General features: G+C 44.2%; 1 protein-coding gene across 1 annotated transcript in view; it reads left to right on the top strand.

Annotated features, from left to right (window-relative positions):
- The window catches only part of CDS2 (CDP-diacylglycerol synthase 2), a 70,042-nt gene that overhangs the window by 32,793 nt on the left and 10,383 nt on the right, over nucleotides 1-26,866 (top strand). The window contains exons 2-5 of the mRNA XM_004383045.2: nucleotides 20,547-20,683; nucleotides 21,986-22,082; nucleotides 23,240-23,337; nucleotides 25,626-25,765. Of these exons, the coding sequence (XP_004383102.1) occupies nucleotides 20,547-20,683; nucleotides 21,986-22,082; nucleotides 23,240-23,337; nucleotides 25,626-25,765 (472 nt within the window). The remainder of the gene's footprint in view (nucleotides 1-20,546; nucleotides 20,684-21,985; nucleotides 22,083-23,239; nucleotides 23,338-25,625; nucleotides 25,766-26,866) is intronic.

The following is a 26,866-nucleotide window of genomic DNA, read 5'->3' on the forward strand; positions in this document are numbered from 1 at the left end:
TTTGACTCTTGATCTTTCACCTCCAAATAATTGCACACCTGTTTTGTTTATAACATTGAGGAAATATTGTTTTAAAATATTTTATTTTTGGTGAAAATATACACAGCAAAACACACTCCCGTTCAACAATGCTGCATACAATGTTCAGTGACATTGGTTACATTCTTCACATTGTGTCAACATTCTTATTATTTCTGTTCTAGTTGTTTTACTCCCCTTAACTTAGTTTCACTGCCCACAAACTTCTCATCTATGCCTTATAGTAACTGTTTTCTATTTGGTCTCATATAATTTTTTAAAAGAGTGCAGAGTACTCAAGGGTGACATTCTTCACTTTTTTTTTTTAAATAATATTTTATTGCGTTTTCAGTGAAGATTTACACAGCAGTTTAGGTTCCCGTTCAACATTTTCTGCACAAATTGTTCAGTGACATTGTTACATTCTTCAAAATGCATTAACATTCTCATTATTTCCATTATTGTTCTGTTTCCATTAATTTAGTTTCCCTGCCCCGTTACATTCTCATCTTTGTTTTAAAGTAATTGCTGACCGTTTGGTCTCATATGGTTTTTTTTTTTTTTTTAAAGGAGTGCAGTACTTATGGGTGATATTCTTTATTTTGTGAGCCACGAGGAAGTCTTTTTGATTTTTTTGTAGGGGGAGAGCAGAGACTGCAGCCTTTTTCTGGATAGTGTGCTGTGCCTTTGGTTTTAAAGAAAGCATTCCTGTTTGTCTTGGTGTTCTTTAGTTTAGAAAGTCTTTGAAGTGGTGTAAGAATTAGCCTTCAAGCAGATTTGCTTTATTGATGGATTTTCTTCCCCTTGTCGAAGATTATGGAGGGATGAAGGAAAGCTTCTAAATGAGGATATGTTGGTGTGATGCAAAATTTTAATGCAGCATCTCAAAGTCTCAAAACGTAAATGGAGTAACAGGAAAAGCATGCCATGTAGAATGCATTTACACCATGTAGGTGCTATGTTTGTCAGCTCTGAGTTTTAGTTTGTCACCTATAAAAGGGCAACAGTGCTGTGTTTCATCTTCCCACTCCCCTGTCCCCTCTCTCCATAAAAGTCAGCATTTGTATGGTGTTTTAGTTTACAGTATTTTTCTGCATTGCCTCAGGGCCTTTCAGGCTTTTACTGACTTCAATGCACAGGAATAAATACATTTTACTCCGTGACCGCGTGCAAGCTTGTGTGTATACATTGCTGTGAAACACAAGTTTCATGAGACAGTGCTTACTCTTACTACCTGGGGTACATGCAGAAGTTTTCTGGTCTTTCACTCTCTCATTCTACTTCTTATGCAAACTTTTCATTGAAGTATAACACACGCAGAAATACGCATATATTCTGATTATACAGTGGGATGACTTTTCACAAAGTGAGCACACCCCCATAACCAGCACCCAGATCAAGAAAGGGAGTGTCACCAGGCCCCTGGCAGGCTCTCCCGCGCTCTCTTCCAGTCACTGCCCTCTCTCAAGGGTAGCCACTAGCCTGACTGCTGCCGCCGTAGGTTATTTTCTGTTAGTGTGACCCATTGAATTGATTTCAAGACCCAGTAGGTCTCAACCAAGGGTTTGAAAAACATGGCCTCATCTTATTTTATCCTCCCAATAACCCTTGAGATAGGAATTTTCTCTTTTACAGATGAAAAAATTCAGACCCAGAAGTTGACATGATTCCTCCCAAGACCACACAGCTAGTACTGTTCCCCCTTCTCCCAAGCCTTTGAGGTACACTTCTCCCTGAGATAAGGAGTGACTTGCTTCTTTGGAAAGTCAGCTGTAGCCTTTTTGTTTCATATCTACTTTCTCACTCCCCCTTTTGTTTACAGGATTGATATTCATTATTAATTAGCTTTAGTGAATTCCTGATATTGCCATTCTTAAGTACTGAGTGAGAATGCTTTTTGTTTGTGTGCTTTTGTGAATATGAGTTGTATATATCTGCACATGGTTAAGTGCTCAGTTACTAATCAAAAGGTTGGTGGTTTGAACCCACCCAGCCACTCTGGGAGAAAGACCTGGCGATCTGCTTCCGTGAAGATTACAACCAAGAAAACTCAAAGTTCTGCTTCGTCTCAGGGTCATTATGAGTCGGAATTGACTTGACAGCATCGAACAACAGCAACAAATCTGCTCATTGCTTTGGAGTCTTTGGGGTTTGAGGGCTTCGTGGCATTCATCCTCTGGCTTCCCCCTAATAGAATGGGTGGAAACCTTGCAGGGGCATAGATGGCCTGCAGGTGTGAGGAACAACTTGGATGTGGTGTGCACCTCTCCCCCCCACACACACTGTGCAGATAACTGAAGTGTTAGAGTTTATTCTATTCGTCACACTTAACTCTCAGCTGAGACCGAGTTGGGTCGAGGCAACAGCTGGCCTGTTCACAGTAGTACAGATTGAGTGGCAGTCACTGTTGGCATTTGTGCCTGCTTGGGTCATCTCTGTCTTTGCTTGCAGCAGCAACCTACTTGGCAAGGTGCTAAGCTCTGGAAGCCCAAGCTGCACAAGCCAGACTTTTCCTTTTTGCAAGAATGCTGGAGGAGACCAGTCAGCAGCTGCTTGAGATTTTTTTATTCTACTACCCACCCCTGTTCTCCTGGATGTTTGATGGTTCATCCTTATGACATTCTTCTTTTAAGAGTTTCACATTACTTCCACTTAGCAGTCGGCAAATCTTGTAAACATCGTCAGTGAGATGGGGACATTTTGAGCACAGCAGCTGGCTATGTGATGTCACTTGTTGTTAGTTGCTCTTGAGTTGGCTCCAACTCATGACAATCCCATGTATAACAGAATTAAATGTACACCTGCCGTTTTAATCCGCAAACTCAAAAGTGGATAACTTCTTAGTTACTCCTCAGCCTATTTTCTTCCCTCCCTCCCTTTCCTCCTCCCTGCGTGAAGAAACATTTATTGAGGGCCGTCTGTGTGCCCAGACAGTGTTGTAGGCTACGGAGACATAGCAGTGAACAAAGTCCCTTCCATCGTGGAGTTTATGTTCCAGTGGGGGAGATAGACAAATGTGTAATAATTTCAGGTGGTAATAATGTTATGAGAGCCCTGATGGTGCAGTGGTTAAGAGCTTGGCTGGTATCCAAAAGGTCAGCAGTTTGAATCCACCAGCTGCTCCTTGGAAACCCCGTGAGGCAGTTCTACTCTGTTCTATAGGGTTGCTATGAGTTGGAATCGACTCGATGGCAGCAGTTTTTTTTTTTTTTTTTTTAAATAATGTCGTGAGGAAGAATAAAGTGGGGTGTTTCTTAATATGAGGGTAGCATTTTTGAAGTGTTAGCATTGGAAGGGGGCTTCCAATATATAGTACAGTTGGCTCGATGGAGAGATGTGTTCTGACTCTGCCTAGAACATTTTCCATTATTCGAGGAAAACTAGTGGAAATGTACACAGACCTATACGTTCTGTAAGGCAGAATTGAACCACAGATTCTAAAAAGGTTTCACTCTGCCTGCTTAGTCATTCATTATCCCTGGCAACACATTAGCTGCTGGCAGGAAATACAGCCCATTACCACCTTGAACTTTATGGGTGTCCCCAGGGACTTGTTTCTGAATTCATTTTTATCATTTGGAAGGGTTGAAAATGCAGTGTGCTTTTAGTCATTAGTTGCATTTATGTAAGTGTAGATCTAGAATCACTGTGAGTCGGAGTCCACTGGTAGGGTTGCCTTCCCTGAACAAATGCTGGCAAGCCAGCCTTGTAGATAAAGGTTGATAAATTTGATTTGTTTTGAAAACTATTCGTTGAGCTTTTACCAAATTCAAGGCAGAGAGCTATCAAGGTAAACAAAGATGAGTTGGGCAGTCCATACTTTTGATGAGCTTGTGATCTAAATTAGATTATGGGAAATGTCCTCTTAACATAAGTATAAAGCCTAACAAATGGTATGGGGAGGTAGATACAACATGCTGTGGGAACTTTATCAGGAGAAGGTAAAGTTGGTGAGAAGGATGGGAATCAGGAAAGACTTTCCTTGAAGAGTCTTAGTGACTTCTAATATGGGACTTGAAGGATGAGCAGAGAGGAGAAAGGCCTGGAAGCAAATAGGAGAGGAGTGAAGGGTGGGATGTAATCAGGAACAAAGAGAAGTTGCACCTGGCCAGAGGAGGTGGTATGTGCATGTGGAGGATAGATTGGCATGGATTCTGGAGGACCCTGAATGGGAGGCAGTTTCGTTTTTAACCTACTAGGAAAAAAGGAGTGGAGGAGCAGTGTAATTAGCACTTTGTGTTATGAAGATTCAGCTGGCAGTGTGTGGAGAATAAATCAGAGAAGGGAGGAATTAGTGGAGCAACCAATTAAGAGGCCAGTATAGTAGAGAAGGGTTGAAACACAGACTTAAGCAAGGGCACCAGCAGTGAGAATGCGAAGAAGGGTTTCATAAGGAAAGACCTTGTAGTGATAAGCTTTGCCCAGTGTGAGAACTGATGAGGTGGATTTAGGGACAGTGATGAGGATCTGTGTTTTTCATGGAGCACATGTTCTACCTCAGATACATTGGGGTCTTAAAGGAAAGCAGGAGAAAGAGCTAGCATGGGTGGGAAAGTGATTATTACCCTTTTTGGACCTCTTGAGTTTGAAATCATCATTGGACATTGAGGTGTCTTGTTGGCAGGTTGAAATGTAGGTCTGGTGATTTGGGGAGAGAACATGACTAGTGTATCGAAGATAGGGCCATACAAGAGGTTGAGTGGCATTGGATCAGCTCACTAAGGGTCTAGTGTTGCAATACAACCTTGGGGAGCACTGACATTTAGGAAATGTGAGGAGGAAGAACAGAGAAAATATGACTGGAGAGAGAGAAAACCAAGATTGTTTCGGTTTTAAATGCAGGAAGCCACTCAAACTTGCTTAAAATGAAAAAGTGAATTCATTGACTCATGTAACTTAAAAGACCAGGGGAATTCCTGGCTTTGGAACTGGTTTAATTCCGGGGCTCAAATGTCAACAAGCCTTGGTCTGTCTCCATCTCTTGGCGTTCCTTCACATTGGCTTCGTTTCTAGGCTTCAAATGGTAGCAAGCAGGTGAAAGTCCAGATGTCTGCCAGCAGGTGAAAGGCCACTAGCAGATCATTTCTCCTTCTGGTGGCTGCAGAAGTACAGAGAATCACCCTGATTGGGTCCTGTGACAAGGGAGCAGAGTGCTCTGACTAACCAGGTCTAAATTACGTGCCAATACCTGGAGTAGGGGAGGAATGAGGACGCAAAAGCAAAATTAGGGAACTGGTATCACAAAAGGGGGAAAGAAGCTGGGTAAGAAAAAACTCTAACGTTCTTTTTTTTTTTTTTCCCAGCTCTGACATTCTTGATAAATTCATTTGAAGTGAGATGTTAAATTTTTACAGTTCAACAATTTAAAAGTATAACTTGTTTTTTCTTTTTGCTTTTTTTGTATGGTGTTCATGTAGGCACATACAAGAAATCTTTTTTTGTAAAACACATAACAGCAAAAGACAATTTCAGGTGTTCTGATTCTTGATTTACAGACTATAATTAAGTTGCCAAAGGATAAGTGACGCCAGTGCACGTGGTATCCAGTTTTAGTTCTTTCTTTTTTAATGCATCTCTATAATCCTTTATGGATATAACATCTTCTTTCATCTCTCTGAGGATAATGCCTTTTTTCCTTAAGTTTTCTTCTCCCTACATAAACTGTTTTCTCCAAGCAGTTTTTTGCTTTTATCTGTTTTCTTTTGTCTCTTCTGTGTTAGAGGGTTTTCTGAGAGATCTGGTGTTCCCTTGGTTGTCTGCTCAGAATTAAAAGTCAAAGACTGAAAAGTTCTTCACTCTTAGGTGATATAGGGGTGGGCCACTTTAGGGAGTACCTGCTAGCTCTCTTTGGAGCTGGTCAGATTTTCTTGAGAAGAGCCTTCCAGTTTCCTGCCTAGGGGACTCAGACACAGTCTCCAGGGTTCTGGGTGTTGAGTGGAGGAAGAAGGTTGGGGTCTTGGCATTTGTTATGGGTTGAAGTATCCCCCAAAGATGTGTGTCAACTTGACTAGGCCATGATCTCAGTATTGTATGGTTGTCCACCATTTTGTGATCTGATGTGATTATCCTGTGTGTTGAAATTCTAACCTATGATGTTAATGAGGCAGGGTTAGAGACAGTTATGTTAATGAGGCAGGACTCAGTCTACCAGGATTAGGTTGTGTTTTGACTCAGTCTCTTTTGAGATACAAAAGAATTGAGCAGAGAAGAGAGATACCTCATTACTACCAAGCAAGAAGAGCCAGGAGTGTGTGTGTCCTTTGGACCTGGGGTCCCTATGCTGAGAAGTTCCTAGACCAGGAGAAGATTGATGACAAGGACCTTTCCCCAGAGCTGACAGAGAGCAAAAGCCTTCCCCTGGACCTGGCACCCTGAATTTGGACTTCTAGCCTCCTAAACTGTGAGAGAATGAACTTCTGTTTGTGAAAGCCATCCACTTGTGGTGTTTTTGTTATAGCAGCACTGGATAACTAAGACAGCATTCATATGCCTAAATCCACTTACTCTCTTTGTTTTCGATATGGAAGCTTTGCCTTCAGCTCTGCTTGGTTTCTTCCATTCCGGAGACCTTTACAGTGAATGAAACTCTGGTTCCTTTTTTTTTTTTCCTCTATTGAGGTAAAGTTTACACAGCATAAAATTAATCATTTTAACGTGTACAATTTAGTAGCTTTTAGTGCATTCGCAGTGTTGTGCAACTATCACCACTATGTAATTCCAGAGCATGTCATCACCCAAGTAGGAAACCCCATGCTCGTTAGGCAGTCACTCGCCCTTCCTCCTATCCCAGTCTACTTTCTGTCTCTATGGATTTGCCTGCTCGACATTTCATATAAATGGAATCATAAAATATGTTGCCTTTTGTGTCTGACTTCTTTCAGTTAGCATGTTTTCAAAGTTCATCCATGTTGTAGCATGTATCAGTATGTTACTCCTTGTTATGACTCAATAATATTCCATTGTAGTGATAATGCCACATTTTGTTTATCCATTCATTAGTTGATGGAAGTTTGGGCTGTTCTACTTTTTGGCTAATGTGAATAATGCTGCTGTGAACATTGGTGTACAGGTTTTTGTGTGAACATGTGTTTTCAGTTGTCTTGGATATCTACCTAGGAATGGAAAACTTTCTTTACAGGGGTGAAAAGAAAACGGAATCTATACCAACCCCTCTGACTGGGACCACAATAGTAGGGCCTGGGCAGAGAGGGAGAGAAATGTAGAACAAAATTCAAACTCATAAATAAGACCAGACTTACTGGTCTGATAGAGACTGGTGGAACCCTCGAGATTATGGTCCTTAAATACCTTTCAAACTTGGAGCTGAAATCACTCCCAGAGATCACATTACAGCCATACAATAGACAGACCTATAAAACGAGCAGTGAGGAATGTACACTTCGAGCAATCAACTATATGAGACCTAAAGGGCAGCATTTGCCCAAAAGCAAAGTTCAGAAGGCCTGTAGGGGCAGGAAAGCTGGACAAATGGACATGGGGAACCCAGGGAGGAAGAGGGGAGAGCCCTGACCCATTCAGGGGTTTGCAACCAATGTCTTGAAACAAGCTGTGTATAAATTGTTGAATGGGAAACTGATTTGCTCAGTAAACTTTCACTGTAACAACAATAAAATATTAAAAAAAAAAAGCATCTAGAGACCTAACTGCTTACCAAACAGTTTTCACCCAATCCTTTAATCCTTTATTTCATTCCCCACTCCTGAGGCTTTTGAAAGTTCAAAAGTTGGTCCTCAATTTCCCCATCCTTGGCTTAGAGTTCAGCTTTTCTCTGATCAACTTCCATTTAACCATCTGTTTTCCAGCTTCCTAAATTGTTGCTATTCCTGTTCTCCCAATCTTTGAGGGTTTATGAATTAAAAAAAAAAAAAAGTTGTTTTACGCTAGTTTTAGAGGGGCTCCAAGCGAGAGTAAAGTCAGATGTGAGTATTAAACTCAGCATCTTAACGTGGAGTCCACTAAAGACTGCTTTAGCCAGGGAAGGCTTCATACAGGCGGCGACAGTTCAGCTGAGAGATGATGGAAGGAGCCAGCTATGCAGAGGACTTGGGAAGAGCAGCCAGGTGGAGGTTAGGAGCAAGTGCAGAAGCCTGAGGCAGCAGTGGCGTATTTGAGGGACAGAGGAAGCAAGTGTGGCTGGAGTGTGAGCAGAGGAGACATGAGATGAGGTGGGAAAACTTGGCCAGGGCCCTCTAAGTTTCCATCAGGGTTTACGATTTTGCATTTCATGCTGAATGTCAACTGAGAAGTCACTGGGGGATTTTAAACAAGGGACGGACGTGATATGGTTTATGTTTTTTTTTAACGATCTTGGGGTTGTTCTTTGGAGAATGGTGTGGGAGTGGCATGAGAAAGACCAGTTAGGATGCTGTGGCAGCCTAGCCTAGGATGATAAGGGAGGTGAAGGATTTAGGATGTTTGTGGTAGAGCCATTGGGACCTGATTTAAAAACCAACCAACCAACCAACCCTTGCCATCGAGTCGATTCTGATTCATAGTGACCCTGTTGGACAGAGAAGAACTGCTCCATAGGGTTTCTAAGGAATGGCTCATGGATTCAGACTGTTGACCTTTTGGTTAACAGCCAAGCTCTTAACCACTGGGCCACCAAGGCTTCTTGGGACTTGATTGTGGGTGATAAATTTGAACTTGAAAAAGGTCTTTTATTAGTAAAATTCATTATGTATTAATAAAATATTGCTTTTATTTGCTTTATGTATTGGGGTTACATGGGAGATAGCAATGGGTATTAGGGTTCCACTATCTAAGAAGCAGAATATGGTTTGTGGCTTGGCTTCTAGACACTGTTCAGAAGGCCTTGGGCAAGTCATTTGCCCTTTGGGAGCCTCGGTTTTTACATCTGCAGAGTGGACACGATGCTGTCTGTGCGGCGCCATCACCAGGGTGCTGAGTCTCAGGTGCTGAGAAAGTGTGTAGGTGTTTCTGCTTTTCCCTGATTGTTTTTAGAGCTGCCTGTGAGCAGCGAGGTTGGAGGCCTTAGTTTTCCAAAGAGTGTGCCAACTGGTTCTAGTCCCCATTTCACAGATGTGGGGGCACAAGAGCTTTGGGGAACTGTAACCTTTTTCTCCCTGGCTGTGGTAGGTACAACTGCTAGATTTGCTGCGCTGTCCAGTATGGTTGCCACTAACCATACATGGCAATTTAGTTTAAATTTAATTAAAAGTAAATAGAATAAAAGTTCCTTAGTCACACTAGCCACATTTTAATTGTTAAATAGCTATATGTAGCTGCTGCTGCTATTGGATGCTGTTGAGTCGATTTTAACTCATAATGATCCCATGTGATAGAGTAGAACTGTCCCATAAGGTTTTCTAGGCTGTAATTTTTACAGGAATGGATTGCCAGGTCTTCCTGCAGAGCCCCTGGGTGGGTTCAAACTGCCAACCTTTCAGTGAGCAGCCGAGTGCTTAACTGTTGCACCGTCAGGGCTTCTTGTAGCTAGTGGCTTCCATATTGGACAGTGCAGACATAGAACAGTTTCCATTATTGCAGAAAGTTCAACGCTGACAAAGCTAGAAGTAGAATGGGCCTGGGTGGGTTGATCTGTTTTCTTGTGTATTGACCTTTCTGTGTTTTGTGTTACCTGCATATTTTGTCACTGTTTCATGTAAGCCATTGATGAGTGAGGTTAATAGAAAGCAAAGCAGAAACTGGGGGGTGTAAAATGTGATTACAAATATGTTATCCCTCCACTCTGGCGGCAGGGTGGGGGGATCTATACATAGGGAAAAAAGACTACAGTGAAATATACAGAATATTAACTATTTTGGGTAATCGGATTGTGGGAGGTTTTAAAGATGCATATTCCAGTTTTCTTTAAAGAATAGGCATTACTTAACGAAAAATGTTTACAAGACCAGATGAGGATGGAGTCTGGCCATTCCCCTAGTTGCCCCCCTTCAAGGTTGATATTGATAATAAATTTTAGGTAATGGCAAGTGCTTAAAAGAAAAGAAAGTATTTTAAGAAGATAGAGAATGATAGAAGTGGAGTTGGGCCATTATTTTAAATAGAGTGGCCAGAAGAGCCTTGAGGAGGGGCCATTTGACCAGAGACTGAGTGATGTGAGTAATTGAGCCAAGAGAAGATTTCAGAGTAAGTGCAAAGGCTAAGTCAGGAGTGAGCCAGTGTGTTGAGGGACAGCAGGAAACCATTGCGGCTGTGATTCTGCCATCTCTGGAGATCACTAGCGTGTAGGGAAGAGGAGGAAAAAGTAGGCTGCAGTCTAGTAAGTCATCCTAAGCCCGTGAGAGGCCATTAAAGGGTTTTAAATGGGGGTGATACGTGTACTAGTATACACTTCAAAAGATCCCTGGCTGTTTGTGAGGAGAGTGAATGGAGTGGAGTGGGGGCAAGGGTGGAGAGAGCAATCAGCAGGCTCTTGCAGGAGAGAGGTGATGGTGGCTGGACGAGCCTAGTGACTGAGGACATAGAAAGGGCAAATATCTGAGGTCTGTTTTGGCTGAGGACTTGGATGGATTGTTTTTCAGTTGTAAGGAATAGTTAAAGTTCATTCAACTCATTGGCTTAACCCTTTAAAGGATGAATTATTATTACTATTTTTTTGAAATTTTTTTGTCATGCCATGTTTTTTTTTCCCCCTAATGGAATAGATGCTGATTCATTGTTTTTTGATAGTTTTTTTTTCTTTATTGTTGTAGTTTAAATGAAGTTTACCTTTCAAGTTATTCTCCCATACAGAAATTTATATATACGTTGTTATGTGACCCTAACTGCTCTCCTCATACTGTGACAGTAGTTTTTTATTATTTGAAAAAATGAGATGCCAGTTGCAAGTGGGCCAGATCAGTGTCATGTTCCACGAAGTACATCACACACGGTACGTGTTGGTCCCATGGCCCAGGAAGTGCATCACAAACTATTTTCAGTTAGGTGAGGACTTTATAAAAGATGTCATCAGGGAGGTGACTAATGCAAGCGAGCCTTATTGGTCCCATTTTCCATGAAGCACATCACACACGTGGTACATATCAGTACCGTGGCCCAGGAAGTACATCACAAACATTTCACCCCCAAAATAACTCATTTACTTGAATATTTCCAAATGCTGGTAACTGTACCTTCCCGATAACACAAAGGAAATAATAAACATACTTACAGGCCTTATCTCACTGTACAGAAGTCAAAAGACACAGAAGTTTCACACAGTCGCTCCTCCAGGAAACTTCCCCTCATGCGAATGGCTCTCAATACTCAAATGTGGCGCAGACCAACTTCCTTGTTTTTTAGGCAGTCGCACCAGTATCCGCCACAATGCCAGAATGTATTAAAGTGGCTCAGATGCCTGCCAATAAACCTCCAGAGGTGGAAAATGTACCTGGAGCATATACGCGCCATCGTCTGTTAAAGGTTAAACCAGACTTTGTTGTCACTCCACTCTGCCTTCCAGGTGTTGATATCATCCTAAGGCTGGCTTCCATGGAGGTGCAGGCCAGTGCCAGTAGCACCTGGAGCTACCCTGCCCCATCAGTGCCCTTTCTTCCCCTCAGGCTGGTGGGGGAGAGAGAGCAAGTTGCTCTCCCTACAGCCATCCAACCAGATTGTAGTGCTCTAATTTGTTTTTACCATTTAGGTCAAGTGCATATTCCAAAACAGTCAAGGTGCAGGTTGGCTTAGCCTGGGTTTAAATGCCTGTTCCTGAGCCAGTCACTGTGGCAAAGGGATAGAATTAAAATAATTAACCTGTTGTATAGGCTGTTACATACCATGAAAGAGGAGTGGAATGGATTTTGTGAGGGAGCCAACTGCAGAATCCAGTACGTGGAGGAAGATGAGGAGAGAGAAATTAAGCATGACTCCCAGGTTTCTGTCTTATGTGACATGCAGAGAGAGAGATTTTGGTGCCTTTTAACCCTTTAAAGGATGAGTTGTTATTACCATTTTTGACTAGTATTTGACCATCAACTGGTCAGCTAGGCAAGACTTCAAGATCAACAGTTTTGGGGACAATGTCAAAAGTTCCATTTAGATGCATTCAGGGTGCCTTTCTTGAACTTCTGGTGGATATGTCACTAAGTAGTTGGATATATGGATCTGGCACAAGGGGAGACACTGGGGGAGAAGTTGGGGTTTGTCTTGGGCTGGATCCTCTATAGAGAAGCAAAACCAGTAAAACATATTTATATAGAGAGATTTATATCAAGGAAACGGCTCACGCGATTGTAGAGGCTGGAACGTACTAAGTCTGGATCAGGATAGAGGCTTGTCTTGATTCACATAGCCGCAGGGGCTGGTGAACCGAAGATGTGCAGTTAGCGGAGAGCAGGGCTCTTGCTCACAGGCTGTGAAGATTGACGAATCCCAAAATTGGCAGGCAAGACTGAGAGGCTTCTCCTGATTCACATAGCTGCAGGGGCTGGCAAACCCAAGATCGGCAGGTCAGAGAGCAGGGATCCTGTTCGCAGGCTGTGAAGATCTACGAATCCCAAGATCGGCAGATAAGCTGATAGCACAAGTCCCAAGAACCAGAGGTCAGACTAACAGGAGGCAGCTGTAGGATCCAGAGCAAGCAAAAAAGCCAGAACATCTGCTTATATTTGGATGCAGGCCACACCCCCAAGGAAACTCTCTTTCAACTGATTGGCTCCTCACAGCAGATTCCATCATGGGAGTGATCACATATAAACACTGAGAGGCATGGCCCAGCCAAGATGACACACAGCCTTAACCATCACAGGGCTGGAGGTATAAGTGTTGGGTTGTTGGCATGGAATTGGTAATTAAAGCCAAGGGATAGACTGGGTGATAATACAAAGTTATATGATGATAATACTTAGGGAGAGAGTGTATTGGTCCAGAATTGAGCCCAGAGCCAGTCCAACATTTAAAGGTTAGGTAGAAGGAAAATAGCACAGGAATCTGAGAAAGAGCTGACAGGTAGAATGAGAACCTGGAAAATGTGGTATCATGGAAGCTGGGAGAAGAATGTTTCAAGTAGGAAACAGTTAACTAGGTCTGATATTGCCAAGAGATACGTTAAGATGAAGACCATCCAGTTTGTCAGTATGGAGGTGTAATTTACTTAATGTTTTTGAAATTTTAGGTTCACTTTAGGTTCCAGAACCTGGGACATCACACTGAAGCCACATTGACTCTTCTCTGTTGAAGTACTGGTATCTGAAAGTCACTTGCTGTTCAGCTGACCCACCCACTGCTGTCCAGTCGATTCTGACTCATAGTGTTTCCAAGGCTGTAAATCCTTACGGAAACAGACTGCCATATCTTTCTCCAGCCAGGCATTTCTTTATCTGTTGGAGATAAAGACTTTGCTAAACTCCAAGGACAAGAATTGAAAACCTTTCCTTTTCATCCTGTGGCAACTACATTCATTGCTCTCCTGAGGGCCCTTGATTTGAAAGAAATTCTCTCATTTTTTTTGAACTTTTTATTAAAGGAATTTTCAAACACAAAATAGAATAATTGCATATTATTGTACCTATTATAAGGAAAGGTGTGATAAACACTTGTTGTTCCCCTTTATCAGTTTTCAAAAATTGATTTGGCTCCCCAGCAACCTTCAGAGGCGACCACTGTGGTTTTCTCCAGTTACCATTATGAACCCACAGGTTTTCATATATTTGTGTTTAAGTTAGTTTTAATATATTTTTTAATGCTTAGATTGTCCCATAGCCAAACCAAATCAGTTGCTGTCAAGTTGATTCCAACTCCTGGGGACCCTGTGTGTGTCAGAATAGAACTGTGCTCCATACAGTTTTCAATGGCTGGCTATGACCATTCGGAAGTAGATTGCCAGACCTTTCTTTCGAGGCACCTCTCGGACTCAAACCACCAACCTTTTGGTTACTAGCCAAGTACTTAAGCATTTACACCACCCAGGGACTCCATGTCTTAGCTGGCTTTCTCATTTTCTGTTTCATCTTTTTCTAGGCAGTTTCTGTGATTTATCAAAAAAGGAAAACTGTTTTGAGTGTTGTTTCCATAAGTTCTTCTGCAGCTAATATGACAATTCTGGGATTGAGAACACCGTTAATTTCATTTTCTCCAAGGGAGGAATGTTAAGAGTGCATTTGATTGGCAGTTGTTTCCATGACTATCATTCACAAACCATGAATACAAAAAAGGTGACAATATAATATTCCAAATACAGGGTAGGAGAGGCTGGGGCATGCAACACTGGGGACATCAGCTCTCATGTCCACTTACCTTGTCTGGTGATCTTTGTCGTAAGGACTGCTGTGAGATGGGTGATGCTGAGACAGATAATGGATGGTAATTTATGATTTGCAGGCTCATCAGATGTGGAACCCAGCAGCCCGTCTTGGTTCTGCTTCCCAACAGAGGTCTAGGGAACACGTTTGAGACCAATTTTGAGATTGCAGATATGCTTTTCTTTCCCATCTCATTAGATCTTTTGTTAATATTTGTCATACTCTCTTCCTTGAAAAAGCCTTATTCTAATAAAGGGGAAACTAAAAATATTCGCTTCCTCCCGTGGTAAGGCTGAAGACTCATTTTCCCTTAAGTACTAAACAGAGATGCCTCACTAGGGAAACTGATGATAAGAAGACCTGCCGGACTCCAGCAGGGCTTCTGATTTTCAGTGGCTTTGCCCTAACCCTGGAAAAACAAGTGATGTCATCAGAACAGAACTGTGAGAGGGGCCTCCCGGGGGCCTGGGGTGATTTTTTTCCTCCTCTGTAGTCTCCGTCCTGAATTAAATAGTGGCTTGTGATGATGGTTGATTCTTCTGCAACTGTTTCAGATTATAGTTTTGCACTTGTTCTTTTAGCAAACGGATGCATTTACTTCACAGGGAGGCTTTGATGGGGAAGGTGGGAGAGAATGCTGGAAGAAAGAAAGATTCCTCTTCATCACACCTTGTCAAATTCTTGGCTTAATGTATTACGTTGGCAGTTGCGTGGATGTTGTGACCCAGTACAGCAGTGTCTGTTTGGATTAGATACCTAGCCTTGCATTCGAAAAGCTGAATTTCAGGCAGGCTTCCTCGTCCTTGTCTGAACTCTTTCTCAGGCATACCTCTGCCATGAATCCTGTTTTCGTTTGAATCGCCTTGTATTAATTAGGACACATTTGGCCCCAAGTGGCAGGAAACCCAGAATAGCAGTGGCTTACTGAGATAGAATCTTTTTTCTCTTTCATGTAGTAAGCAGCCCAGGGACCCACACTCCTTTTCTGTTGCTCGATCGTCCTCTGTAGATAGTTCTCACCTCATGGTCTACTTCTTTTATCTTGCTGCTGCTCAGTCATTCTTAATAGGTGGCTTTCACCTCATGGTGCTAAATGGTTGATGGAGCTCCAACTAGCCTGTCCATGTTTGAGTAAGCATAGCGGAGGAATGGTAGAATTGGATGTACCACTTCTGCTAATGTCTCTGGCCAGAAGTAGAAAATACAGTCTTTATTCTAATCCCAGCTAAAAATCAGAGCTTCTATTAATTATAGTGTCTAAGAAAGGAGTATGGATGCTGGAACAATTGGCCACAACCCTATTATGCCTCATATAGTGCTAGTAAGAGTGCAAAAAATGTTGAGTTGCTGAACTAAGCTTTGCGTAGACAGCTGTGATCTGGATCTGTCAATCCAAGTAAAAGCCTGGGTTCTCTCTGAATGATTGGCTGTGATTGCTTATGCAGATATGGTGAGACTTATTTACTGTTTTCTACATTCTAGGTAGGTGCTGTGCCAGGCGCTGGGGATGCAGTGGTGAGGCAGTCAACATGGCTCCAGTCCTCAGATTATGGACTAGAGGAGGAGGTGATACAGAGTGGGTAGTGCAGCTGGGGAAGGACGGGGACCACTGGGACACACAGGCAGTTGGGGAAGGTTTGGAGATACGGGGATCTCTTAGCAGGGAGCTGAAGGATAAATTAGAATTAGCCAGAAGAGAGATGGATTTCAGGGAAGAGACTTCTAGGCATGAACAGCATGAGGAAAGGCCTAAAGGTGAGAAGTTACATCCTGTTCAGCATGGCTACGAGGAACAAGGCTGGAAGCATAGACAAGACTCGCATCCCGAAGGGGCTTGTTAGCCATTTTAGAGAGTTTAGACGTAATGCTGTGGACACTGGGGAGCTATGGAAGGGGTTCAGGATGGGATGTGACACGATCAGATTTTCTTTCTGGGAAAGTTCCTCTTGCTGCAGTGGGGGTGGACTCAAAGCTGGAAGCGAAGTAGCCAGTTCGGCTGTTGCAGTTACCCAGAGAAGGGATGATATTGGTTGGAATCAAGGGAGTTACAGAGATGAAGGGAATGAGTGGATGGAGCTGAAAGCTGTTTTGGAGGTAGCATTAAAAGAGTGGGTGATGGATAGGTCTAGGGGCTGAGGGAGGAGTAGCCCAGGGTGATGGCCATGTTCCTCACTTGGTCAGACAACTGAACTTGTCAAATGAGGTTAGCATTAGAAAGAGCTAGACATTTGTTTTGTTTTGTTCCAAACACTATACATATAATGTGGTTAGGTGCCGTTGAGTCAGCACCTAACAACAGCATACCTCATGTATAACAGAGGTAAATGTTGCCTGGTCTTGCACCATTTTCACAATCATTGCTGTGTTTGAGCCCATTGTTGGCAGCCACTGTGTCAATCCATAATATATGTGTGTATTTTTCTATCCCCCCAGTGGGAACTCAGACGAAAACCTACTTGGCTTTTTCAGTGAGAGAGACGTGTGAGTCCCTGGTGCTCTTATTAAAGATAAACCTGTCTCTGGTAACTTCTCTTTAGGGGACGAGTCTGTATAAGTGGGGGAGTTGATTGTCCTGGCAGCTGTCACGTGGCTTGATTAAGAAGTTGGCAGGCACAGATTTAGTAGAAAGGCCAGAATTGGCCTAATGACTTTCCTCCAGGAGAGGTTTGCAATTTGCATACAAAACAGTGCAGAAAATAGTTTGTATAAATTACGGAGCCACTTAGTAAGTGAAACTTAAGAATTTCAACGTAATGTCTAAATTTCTAGTGCCAGTGGCAGGGCAGAGTTGTTGGAGACATAACCAGCCATTGCATTGATCAGTACCTTTAAAAAATTGTCCTTTTAAGATGAAAAAGAGAAGAAAAAGGCTAGTGGGAGGGCACCACTTATTTTCGTTCCCTAGTTTTTACCCCCCTCTTAGGCAAACATGAACAGATTATTAGTGTATTTTCTTTAGCAGGGTACAAGACTGAGTTGGCATCTGATAAAGAAACAGGGTATATGGTGGGGCAGCTCCCGTATTCCTGGAACCCAGGCTTCCCAGGTGGGTTGGCACCCTGCCAAGGGCTTGGTCCAGCTCTGGCTCCATCTGCACTTTTTGGTTAAGCTCTGACCATCAACCACTTACGGTGTCACTGTGGAGCCTTGAGAAATTTTGAAGTAGGAGGATGGGCCCCTGGGACCAACTGATGACTGAAAGGGAGTCTCAAAAGGATGTCGCCCAGTAAGCTTTTTAAAGCCAAGGCCAGGCGTTCAGGAAGTCCTGAGAATTGAGAGAAAATGGAGGGTGTAGGGTAGGAGCCCAACAACAGGGTTTTCCAACTAGAGAATAAGGATGAAAACTAGTTCTACAAATGCTAGAACTGTTCCTGGGAAAAGCGAAACCTTGACCACAAGGATCCCTGTCTCCCGGCTGCTTCCTCTGGCCCTTCCTCACTGCCCTCTCTTGCTTCTGCTGAAGGAAGGCTCGTATGCTGGCCTGAGCCTAGGTCGGTGCTATGTGGGGAAGGGAGGCTGCTGGGCAGTTTAGGGACCAGGTCCTGAAAGGCTGACAGGGAAAGCCTGTCCAGCAGGAGTTTCTCAAAAATGCTGATGGCTTTTACTGAGCCCTTGGTACCCAGGACACTCCATGTGTCCATCACTGTGAGTGCTTCTGCCCTTCCCTATCCAGTCTACGTGAACCAAATGGAAGTGGGCCTAGGAAGGAGCCCCCCCCCCCCACACCTAAAGCAACACTCTTGTTTCCCGTTTTCACCAGCACCACAACCCCCTTGGGAAATGGCTGAGGGACTGTGGGAGGATGGGTGGTGCTTTAGGTAGACTCTGAGAGACAGGGTCTGCCCTGCTCAGCTTCTGTTCTGGAAGGAAGAGGGTCACTGAAATTGGGGTGGGGCTGCAGCAGGGGATTGTTTATCTAGCACCTGTTGTTATTCAGTCACCGTACAATTTTCTTAGACGTTCATTGATGTTGTAGTTGATCATCCCAGTAACCTCCAAGACAGGCAGTTCTTTCCCCCTGTGAAGACCAGGGAATGGAGGCCTGTACGGAGTGTAATGAGCGTCAGAGCCCGGACCAGGGCACTGCTTTCCTTGGCTGGCTGCTGCTGCCTTGTGTAGAAAGCTTTCCTTGTTACCTGCCTTGCCAACCATCCCTCAACGAGCAAACCAGTGAACATGCTTGCTGCCTCTGGCGTTTGGTCCAGCACGCACTTCTTTTCTTCTGGGCAAGAACTCGGGCTCCAAGTCGTGGCCTCCTTCCGAGTCCAGTATGAAGCTACTGCCGGCACTCAGCTTCATTACCTAACCAAGCATAAGAAGCCATTCCTCCCATGAGGTGGGGAGGAGCCAGAAAACCCCAGCCTGTTCCTTTGGTCTGCTCCCTTGTGACATCCACGCCTGGGGGGCTGGGTACCAGAGAGCTGAATGACTTGCCACCCCCTCCCATCTGTGTCTCTCCGGGCTGTGCCCTTTCCCTTCTCACAGGGATTTACCCTGTCAGCCTCATTTGGCCCTGTTTTAGCTTGTGGGAAAGTGGTCATTTGTGTAGGTTGTCTCCTGTCCAGAGAGTGCCTCCAGGTAGAGGGCTCTGAGATGCTTCTTCAGTGGGCCTGGGATGAAGCCCAGGGACCCTGGAGTTACTTGAGGTAAAACCTCAAAAGTTAATCTTCCAGGCTTGTTTCCTCAGGGTTTTTGCTTTCTTTTTTAGTTATTCATCATCCCAGCCACTCTGTTGTCTCGGTAATAACAACTTACAATGTCTTTATAACAGTTCCCTACCTCCTTTTACTACTTTCTGCCTCAGGATACCTCCCTTCACTTCATCTCCTTCCTAGCAAGGAGGAAGAGAAGACAGATATGATGGTATTTGCAGGGCACAGTACCAGCTAACAGTTCATAAAAGGGTCTGGAAGGTCCACAGAGCCTCCTGATAAAGAGCTGGAGCTCCCTGCCCTCTTCCTGCAGGAGCTCTGCCCGGCTCAGTGTGGCCCTTCCTCTGCCTGGGGAGCCAGCAGCCTTTGGGAGTCTCCTTGACAACAGGAAGGATCAGTTAAAAATAATGTTATTGTGCACACGTGTGTGCCTGCATGCCTTCTCACCTGCTTCTGCTCCAGGCCAGTCCCTGTGGCTCCTAGATCCTCCCGCAGAGCATCTGGGGGCGGCCGTAGTGGGGGCCCAGATGCTCACATTTGAAGCCCTGCGGTTTAGGGGTCAAATTTAGATAGTCATGCAGCATCATTACCTCATCTTTTTTTAAATAATATTTTGTTATGTTTTCAGTGTAGGTTTACACAGCACTTTAGATTTCCATTCAACAATTTCTATACAAATTTGAATGGGAAATTGTTGAGTGACATTGATGACATTCTTCACAATGTGTGAACATTCTTGTTATTTCTGTTCTGGTTGTTCTGTTCCCATTAATCTAGTTTCTCTGGCCCGTTGCATTCTTACCCTTGTTTTAAGTTAATTGTTGACTGGTCTCAGAGGTGATTTTTTTTTTTTTTTAAAGGAACGCAGTACTCACGGGTGATATTCTTTATCTTGTGAGCAAGTCTATTATTTAGCTAAAACGTGACCTCAAGGGTTTCAAGGTTTAAAGAGTATCTCAGGACAGTAGTCTCAGAGAGTCCTCTAATCTCAACCGCATTACCTCATCTTGCTGATGGTTGTGATGGGTGTGGGTGTAAAGTTAACACTGAGAATGCAAACCTGTTCTTAATGCTTGGTCTTAATTCCATGTACCTGGAGAGGGGACGTCCTTGAGGCATTGCCTGTTTCAGAACCTTTGGGGTGGTGGACTAGCATGTAGCCCGGGGTGATTTAAGTGCTGGTAGAGAGGGGTTTTCATGAGATGGGTGGGTCTTCCTGGTTGCCCACAGCCAAATCCATAGAGGGAGTAAACCTGGGGGCACCTGCACGAAGGGCAGAGTCAGGAATGAGGGCTAGTGAAATCCAGGCACAGTCTCCTTTTGCATTCTTTGGATACGAAGAACATGGTTCTCTCTCCTCTGGACCTATCCCTTCCCCAGACCCATGTAAGACGAAGGGATTATTAGCGCAGGGGACTGCTCCCTCCATGCAGATGAACACCACTCTTCCAAAGGACACGGCCCCCTTGGCACATGTCAGAGCAGTGTCAAGATTGCTGCTGGTCCCATCTATTCCTGTTGCCTGATTGCACCAGGTTCCTCAGGCCATTTGCAGTCTCTCTCCACAGATCTCCAAAGACAGGCATACATTTCTCAGTATTCTACTCAGCATTTCTGACCTTCCCTCTTCTGCATTGCTCCCATGTAGGAGTTGGAATCTGAAGCAAAGGTCGATGGAGAGACTGCCTCGGACAGTGAGAGTCGAGTGGAACCTGCTCCCCCGCCAACCTCTGCAGATGATACCCCGGAGGTCCTCAACAGGGCCCTTTCCAACTTGTCTTCAAGGTAACCTGGCTTAATGATGCAGGTGCTCTTGGGGACCTCGCATCATGTCCTAGTGCCATGGAAGACCCAAAGCCCTCATAGAGCCATTTCTGTTGAAGTGTGGGGGAGGCCAGCCCACTTGCCTTGACCTTGGTCTCCCTTGCCTCTGCCCAGGGCCTACTTTTCATGGAGCACTGGGGCAGAATTGAGTGTGATCCAGTGCTCGACATGATGGTGAGCGCAGTGGGTGACCCGGAGGAGAGGAGCCACCCAATCTGGAAGGATCCAGCCCTTGAAGGGTGCTCTAGGCCTGGGCTGGGAGGTACCGTCCATAAAGGAGGAAAAGCATGGACAAGGCATGGTGGTAGGGGGCGGTAGTGGCTGACACAGAGCATGTCGACAGAAATCGTCCTCGGAGTTTGTAACTAATGGATGGGCTTCTTTTCACTGAGGATCCCACAATTCTAGTTCCAAGTTCGATTTTCCCTCTCCTACATATATCCGTTGTGAACAGTTCCTTAAATTCTCCAGGAAGAAACTGAAAAACATCTCAACTTGAGTGAAATCTCAGATTAAAACTTTTGACCCGAGAATCTGGTCCTTCAAACACCAGCTTTGTGGGTAGATTAAAAACACAAACAGTAAGATCCAAAACATTATCTAAAAAGTGTTAATTTGTGTGCTGCCCAGTCATCCCATTGGAAGGCTGTATTGTGCAGTGGTTACAGACCCCTGGATTCAAATCCCAGCTTCACCATTTGCCAGCAGTATGGCCTGTCTGCCTCAATTTCTTCATCCATAAAAGCTAGTTATTTTAAGAGTTGAATGAGTTAATATATGTAAAGTCCTTCTAAAAGTTCTGACACAAATTTGTGCTAGCTGTTTTTATCATTATTTAATTTATATTATCATCCCAACAATGTAGGAGCAGCGCAGTGTAGGATTCTGCTGTAGGGAAAATATTCATAGTTTTTTCTTCAGATAGAGATGGCCATAGGAGCCATCCAAATGGATATAGAAGCAGAGGGCACGCATTCTGCATGAGTGCTTTGCCTGATTCCTTCATTAAGACATAAGCTGGGTGTATTTTTCTACAGGCCTCAAAGCACTTGCTGAGTTTGGTTGTGGTTGAGGCGATGGCATTAGTGGCCCCGCTCCTGCCAGCATGTGGCTAGTCCCTCTGTCAAGGCAAAGGAGTGCTTCTGGAAAGGATTGAACTTCAGGGCTCCCTAATCCCAGGAAGAGCCATCCCCCTAGGGCTTGTGCTTTGTTTCTTTCTGGACTCCTAACTGGTGTTTCTCCTTTCCCTACTCTCTAACCTAGATGGAAGAACTGGTGGGTAAGAGGCATCCTGACTTTGGCCATGATTGCATTTTTCTTCATCATCATTTACCTGGGACCAATGGTTTTAATGATGATTGTAAGTGCCATTTGCATGCTACTTTAGTTTTGCCTTTGTTTTTTTTCCTGCAGGACTGGTCGTCTTAAATGCGAGGTGTTGGGTTCTGCAATCAGTGGGGAGTCTCAACTTCTTAGAACATTTCTGCGTTAGAATATCTGAGACTTCTCATCTCTCAGCAGCCCACTGTTATTATTCTAACTGTTTGATTAAACTGTGACCCTGGCTGATGTCTTTGTGTGACTCTTGGTTTTGTTGTTTTCCTGGGTCCTCACTAATGGGCTTTGAGTTTTCGTTAAGAACTCACAGTCCACAGTGCTTCTCCCTCAGTCTTCCCACCATCATGGACAGGGTCAAATGACCAACAGCTGAGTGCTGAGCAAAGCAGTTGGGAGTTTTTCCTAGCATATATATTCAAAGTCAAAAGGGAAAGGGATTGGTTGAGTTATAGGAGATTCTAGAATAAAAAGGTAATTAAGATAACAGAGCATGTATTTATTGTGGGAAATTGGCTCTACTCCTGTGACATAAAGGGCTGCATTGCCATGTGGGGTAGTGTGAGAGAGAAAGGAAGAGGAGAGCAGAATCATTGTAGGACTGAAATTTTTCTTAAATAAAATGATTTTTGTTGAAGGTCCATGTCTTAGTTTTCTAGTGCTGTCACAACAAAACACCACAAATGGGTGGCTTTAAAGAACAGAAATTTATTTTCTCATAGTTCTAGAGGGTAGAAGTCCAGATTAGGGTATTGACTGTGTCAATTCCTTCTTAAGGGTTTGAGAGAGGAATTATTCTGTGCCTCTCTCCTGGTTTGTGATAACTAGGAAAGAGGCATAGAAATCCTTGGTGTTCTTTGCATCTGCCTCCATTGTCACATAGCCTCTCCTCCCCGTGTGACTTTCTTTTTGTGTCTTCCTCCCTTTTATAAGACACCACTCAGAACGGATTAGGACTAAGACCCACTCTATTCCCGTATGACTTAACTGGTAATATCTTCAAAGAAAGACCCTCTATCCCCAAACAAGGTCACATTCACAGATTATAGGGGTTATGACTTCAGGATACCTTTTTGGGTGACATAATTCAATCCATAACAGCCCATGACCTGTTGGTTTTGTTTCCAAAGATTATAAGGATTGGAGAATCAGCAAGTGGTCTAATTTTTCTGTGTCCTGCAGGTGATGTGTGTTCAGATTAAGTGTTTCCATGAGATAATCACTATTGGCTACAACGTCTACCACTCCTATGATCTGCCCTGGTTCAGGACTCTCAGCTGGTAAGCTCTCTAGCCCCAGAAGGATCCTTAGCAGATTTATTTAAGTGCTTTGTGGTAGGTATTTACAGTGGTGGTGGGTAGGAGGCAGGGGTGATGGCTACAGGCTTACACAGCATCTTTGAGCCTGGAGAATTTCATAGGCCAGACTGTGTGACTAGATTTTGAGGAGTCGTTAGTAGTTATCAGAACCCTGGTGGTGCAGTGGTTAAAGAGCTTGGCTGCTAACCAAAAGGGTGGCAGTTGGAATCCATCAGCCACTCGTTGGAAACCCTATAGGGCAATTCTGCTCTGCCCTATAGTTCACTATGAGTCAGAATTGACTCGGTGGCAACCAGTTTGGTTTTTTGGTTTTAGTAGTTACCAGGTGTCTGGAATCTTCGTGGGAGAAACTAAGACCAGCTGCATTTATGGCCATGTTTACTTTGGTATTTGGGCTCCTCAGATACTGCATGATTGGCCTCCCTTTTCTGGACCAATATATTTTCTGTGCTGTAGCATCCCGGCATTTCACTAAAGTTGTCTGGGAGTTGGAAGGTTCTGGTGCTGGTGTTGCCATTTCTGGAACTTGGTTTCCTCGTCTCTAAAGGAGGTGAGGTGAGACTGTAGTTTTCAAACTGTGGTTTTGGAACTCTAGTTCCTTGGAGGTGCCTTGGGAGCCAGAGTGGGCAGGAGCAAGACTGAATGCATAGGATCCGGCCTTTTCCAGAGAAACCTTTTCTCCCTTCCCTGGGAAAGGGCTCTACTACCTTAAAGCAAAAACAAACGAAAAGCCTGTAGAGCAGATGGTTTCTGAGACCCCTTCCTGATCTGAAATTCTCTGCTTTATCAGCTACATTATGCTGAGATTAGGAGCCCTGGTGGTACAGTGGTTAAGCACTTGGCGGCTAACTGAAAGATAGGCAGTTCGAACCCACCCAGCTGCTCTGAAGGAGAAGAGACCTGGCAGTCTGCTCCCATAAAGATTACAGCCTAGGAGATCTATGGGGCAGTTCTGCTCTGTCATATAGGGTCACTGTGAGTTGGAATCTACTTAGCGGCACACAACAACAGATTGGTGACGTTTGACCAGAGCATTGCATGATGCCGAGAAGTCTTGTGCAAATAAAAGCCCTTCTTACCCCATTGTGCTGGGACATAGGATTTGATTTCTGTGGTTTAGCTGGGCTGGAGAGTAGTGTTTTGGCCCCAGCAATTTAGTCATGACCAAGGGAGCTGATGTGCTCAGACTAGGCTGGGTACGCCCTCCCAGAGGTGCTTTCCCACCATTCAACAGGGCAGGCTCCCTCCTAGCCTCCAGATGGACCCGTGATGGCCATCTGGGTTAAGACATGGCTGTTCTGTGGCTGGAAGGCAGTGTCTTGAATTTTGTTAACATACCCCGGAGGTCTGACCTCTGGCCTGTGGTCACTTACCAAAAGAAGTTTTTTTCTGTGTAACAGAAAATAAATCTAAGATGGAGAGTTCTTGAACTTCGACAGCTTTAAAAAAAAAACAAAAAAAAAAACATGGTAAAAGGAAACTCTCCACTCTTCTCCTGATCTCAGGATCCTTGTCCAGCGCTTGCAGTGGTGGCTGCATGGTTGTGTGTTAAAGTCCCATGGAGGGAGATGAGCTCTGGCTCCTCCCTCCAAGGAGCGAGGAGAGAGGATGTAGACAAGTGAAAAGTTAATGCTGATGATGGTTTACCATGAGAGCCAGGTTTCAGAGACTGAGATGCTCTGAGATGATGGGCCGTAATTCATTGCCTAGTGAAATGAGTAACTACTGCTCGCTCTAGAAATGCAGGGGAAACAGATATCTGAGGTTTTACAAAGAAAATGGTCTGAGCAATGAGTGAACAACAGGTAAGTGAAGAGGATACTCCAGGCAGGAAAAAGGCAGGCGCAAAGCAGGCAGCTGGGAAAGGCAGAGTAAACCATTTTGACAAAAGAGTGGAGGCTTCCTTTTGGGAAGAGTGGAAATAAGACCAGAGAGGAAGGATGAAGGCACATTTTAGAGGGTCTTATGATTTGAGTGTTCTTAGTGTTAGGTTTGTAAACTCTACAAAAGGGGCAGAAACAGTCCCAAGTTTGTGATAAGTGAAGCGAGAATGAAAGCTGCCCCAAGTGTCTAGATAAACCTCTCACCAGCAGTGTTACCAGAGCAAGTTCTGCTTGTTCTTTTGTAACTCACCTAGGGGATCTTGAGGCAGGGTAGGCCTGCTCCTCTCTGGTCCTCTCACTGCCTGGCTGTGTAGGAGACCCTGCATGCGTTCTCCATGCAGTGCAGTGACCTGTCTCTGTTTACAGGTACTTCCTACTGTGTGTAAATTATTTCTTCTATGGTGAAACAGTAACGGATTACTTCTTCACTCTGGTCCAGAGAGAGGAGCCTTTGCGGATTCTCAGCAAATACCACCGTTTCATTTCCTTTACTCTGTATCTAACAGGTACGCATGAGTGGGTTGCCAGTTCTTGTCTGTATGGTTTTTGTGTGTGTGCTGAGTGGGAGTTAGGGAGTCTCCCGGTTAGTGGAAAAGTTTGGATGATGTTAACTTGGGCTGTGTAGGGGAGCGAGCCGACAGCGCAGTCGGATGTTTGCTGTGGCAGCTCTTTACTGGTAAGAAATGGAGACCGAGGTGGGTATGTGGTTTGGGGGAGGGGGCTACAGTTTTGTGCCACCTGTCCTGTGTTCTGACCTCAGCTGGAAGATGGCATAACACGGCCTGTCCTGACTCCTGTTGGCAGAGTCTGTGGTGTGACCAAAACAAAAATCCAGGAGCTTGCATGTAAAAGCGACCATTTACTTTAGAGTAGTAAGTATCTTAGGAGGCTGCCTTGAGAAACATTGCAGCGTGATGGAAGTTTTACTGGGTTTGGACTGAAAAAGACTCTGTGACCTTAGGGGGGCCAGGAATTTAATCTTTCTGAGTCTGAGTTAGCTCTTTTGTAATCTAGAGCTAAAACTGCAGGGTTACTATGAGGATTAGATCAGATGTGTTAAAACTTGACAAACATTAACTGCTATTTAATATAAACTCAGTTAAGACCGTACATGTATTCTAATAATGGTTCTTTTCAGAGTTGCCTTCAAAGCCAGTTTATGAGGCACATGAGAAATTGGTTATCAGTAATTTTAGTCTGATCTTATTTTTGATGGTGTGATAGCAGTACTTTGGCTCTGTGAAAGGTACCTGGCCATTAACATAGAAAATTCACGGCTGTCATCGAGGCTATTCAGAAGAACACCCTCAGACCCTGAAGGCAGCCCCTAACACGGGGAGCTCAGGGACTGTGGAACAGTGACACACTTGGCTGGGATAAGTGAGAGGCGTCTGGGCGGAACTGCTTTTAAGGTCTCAGCACACTTGTGGGTGAAAATCCCTCTTTGTTGTTGGAGAAGAGGGGCGAGCTGCAGACATTTTTGCCGCCATGTGGATCAGAATGCGAAAAATGCCAGGCTGGCCTTGACCCTGTTCCAGGTGGACCTCCCTCCATCCCCGATTCTTTAGGACCCAAAAAACCCAAAGCCAAATCCGTTGCTGTTGAGT

This window comes from Trichechus manatus, unplaced genomic scaffold (assembly GCF_000243295.1).
Source record: "Trichechus manatus latirostris isolate Lorelei unplaced genomic scaffold, TriManLat1.0 scaffold00104, whole genome shotgun sequence".
NCBI lineage: Eukaryota > Metazoa > Chordata > Mammalia > Sirenia > Trichechidae > Trichechus > Trichechus manatus.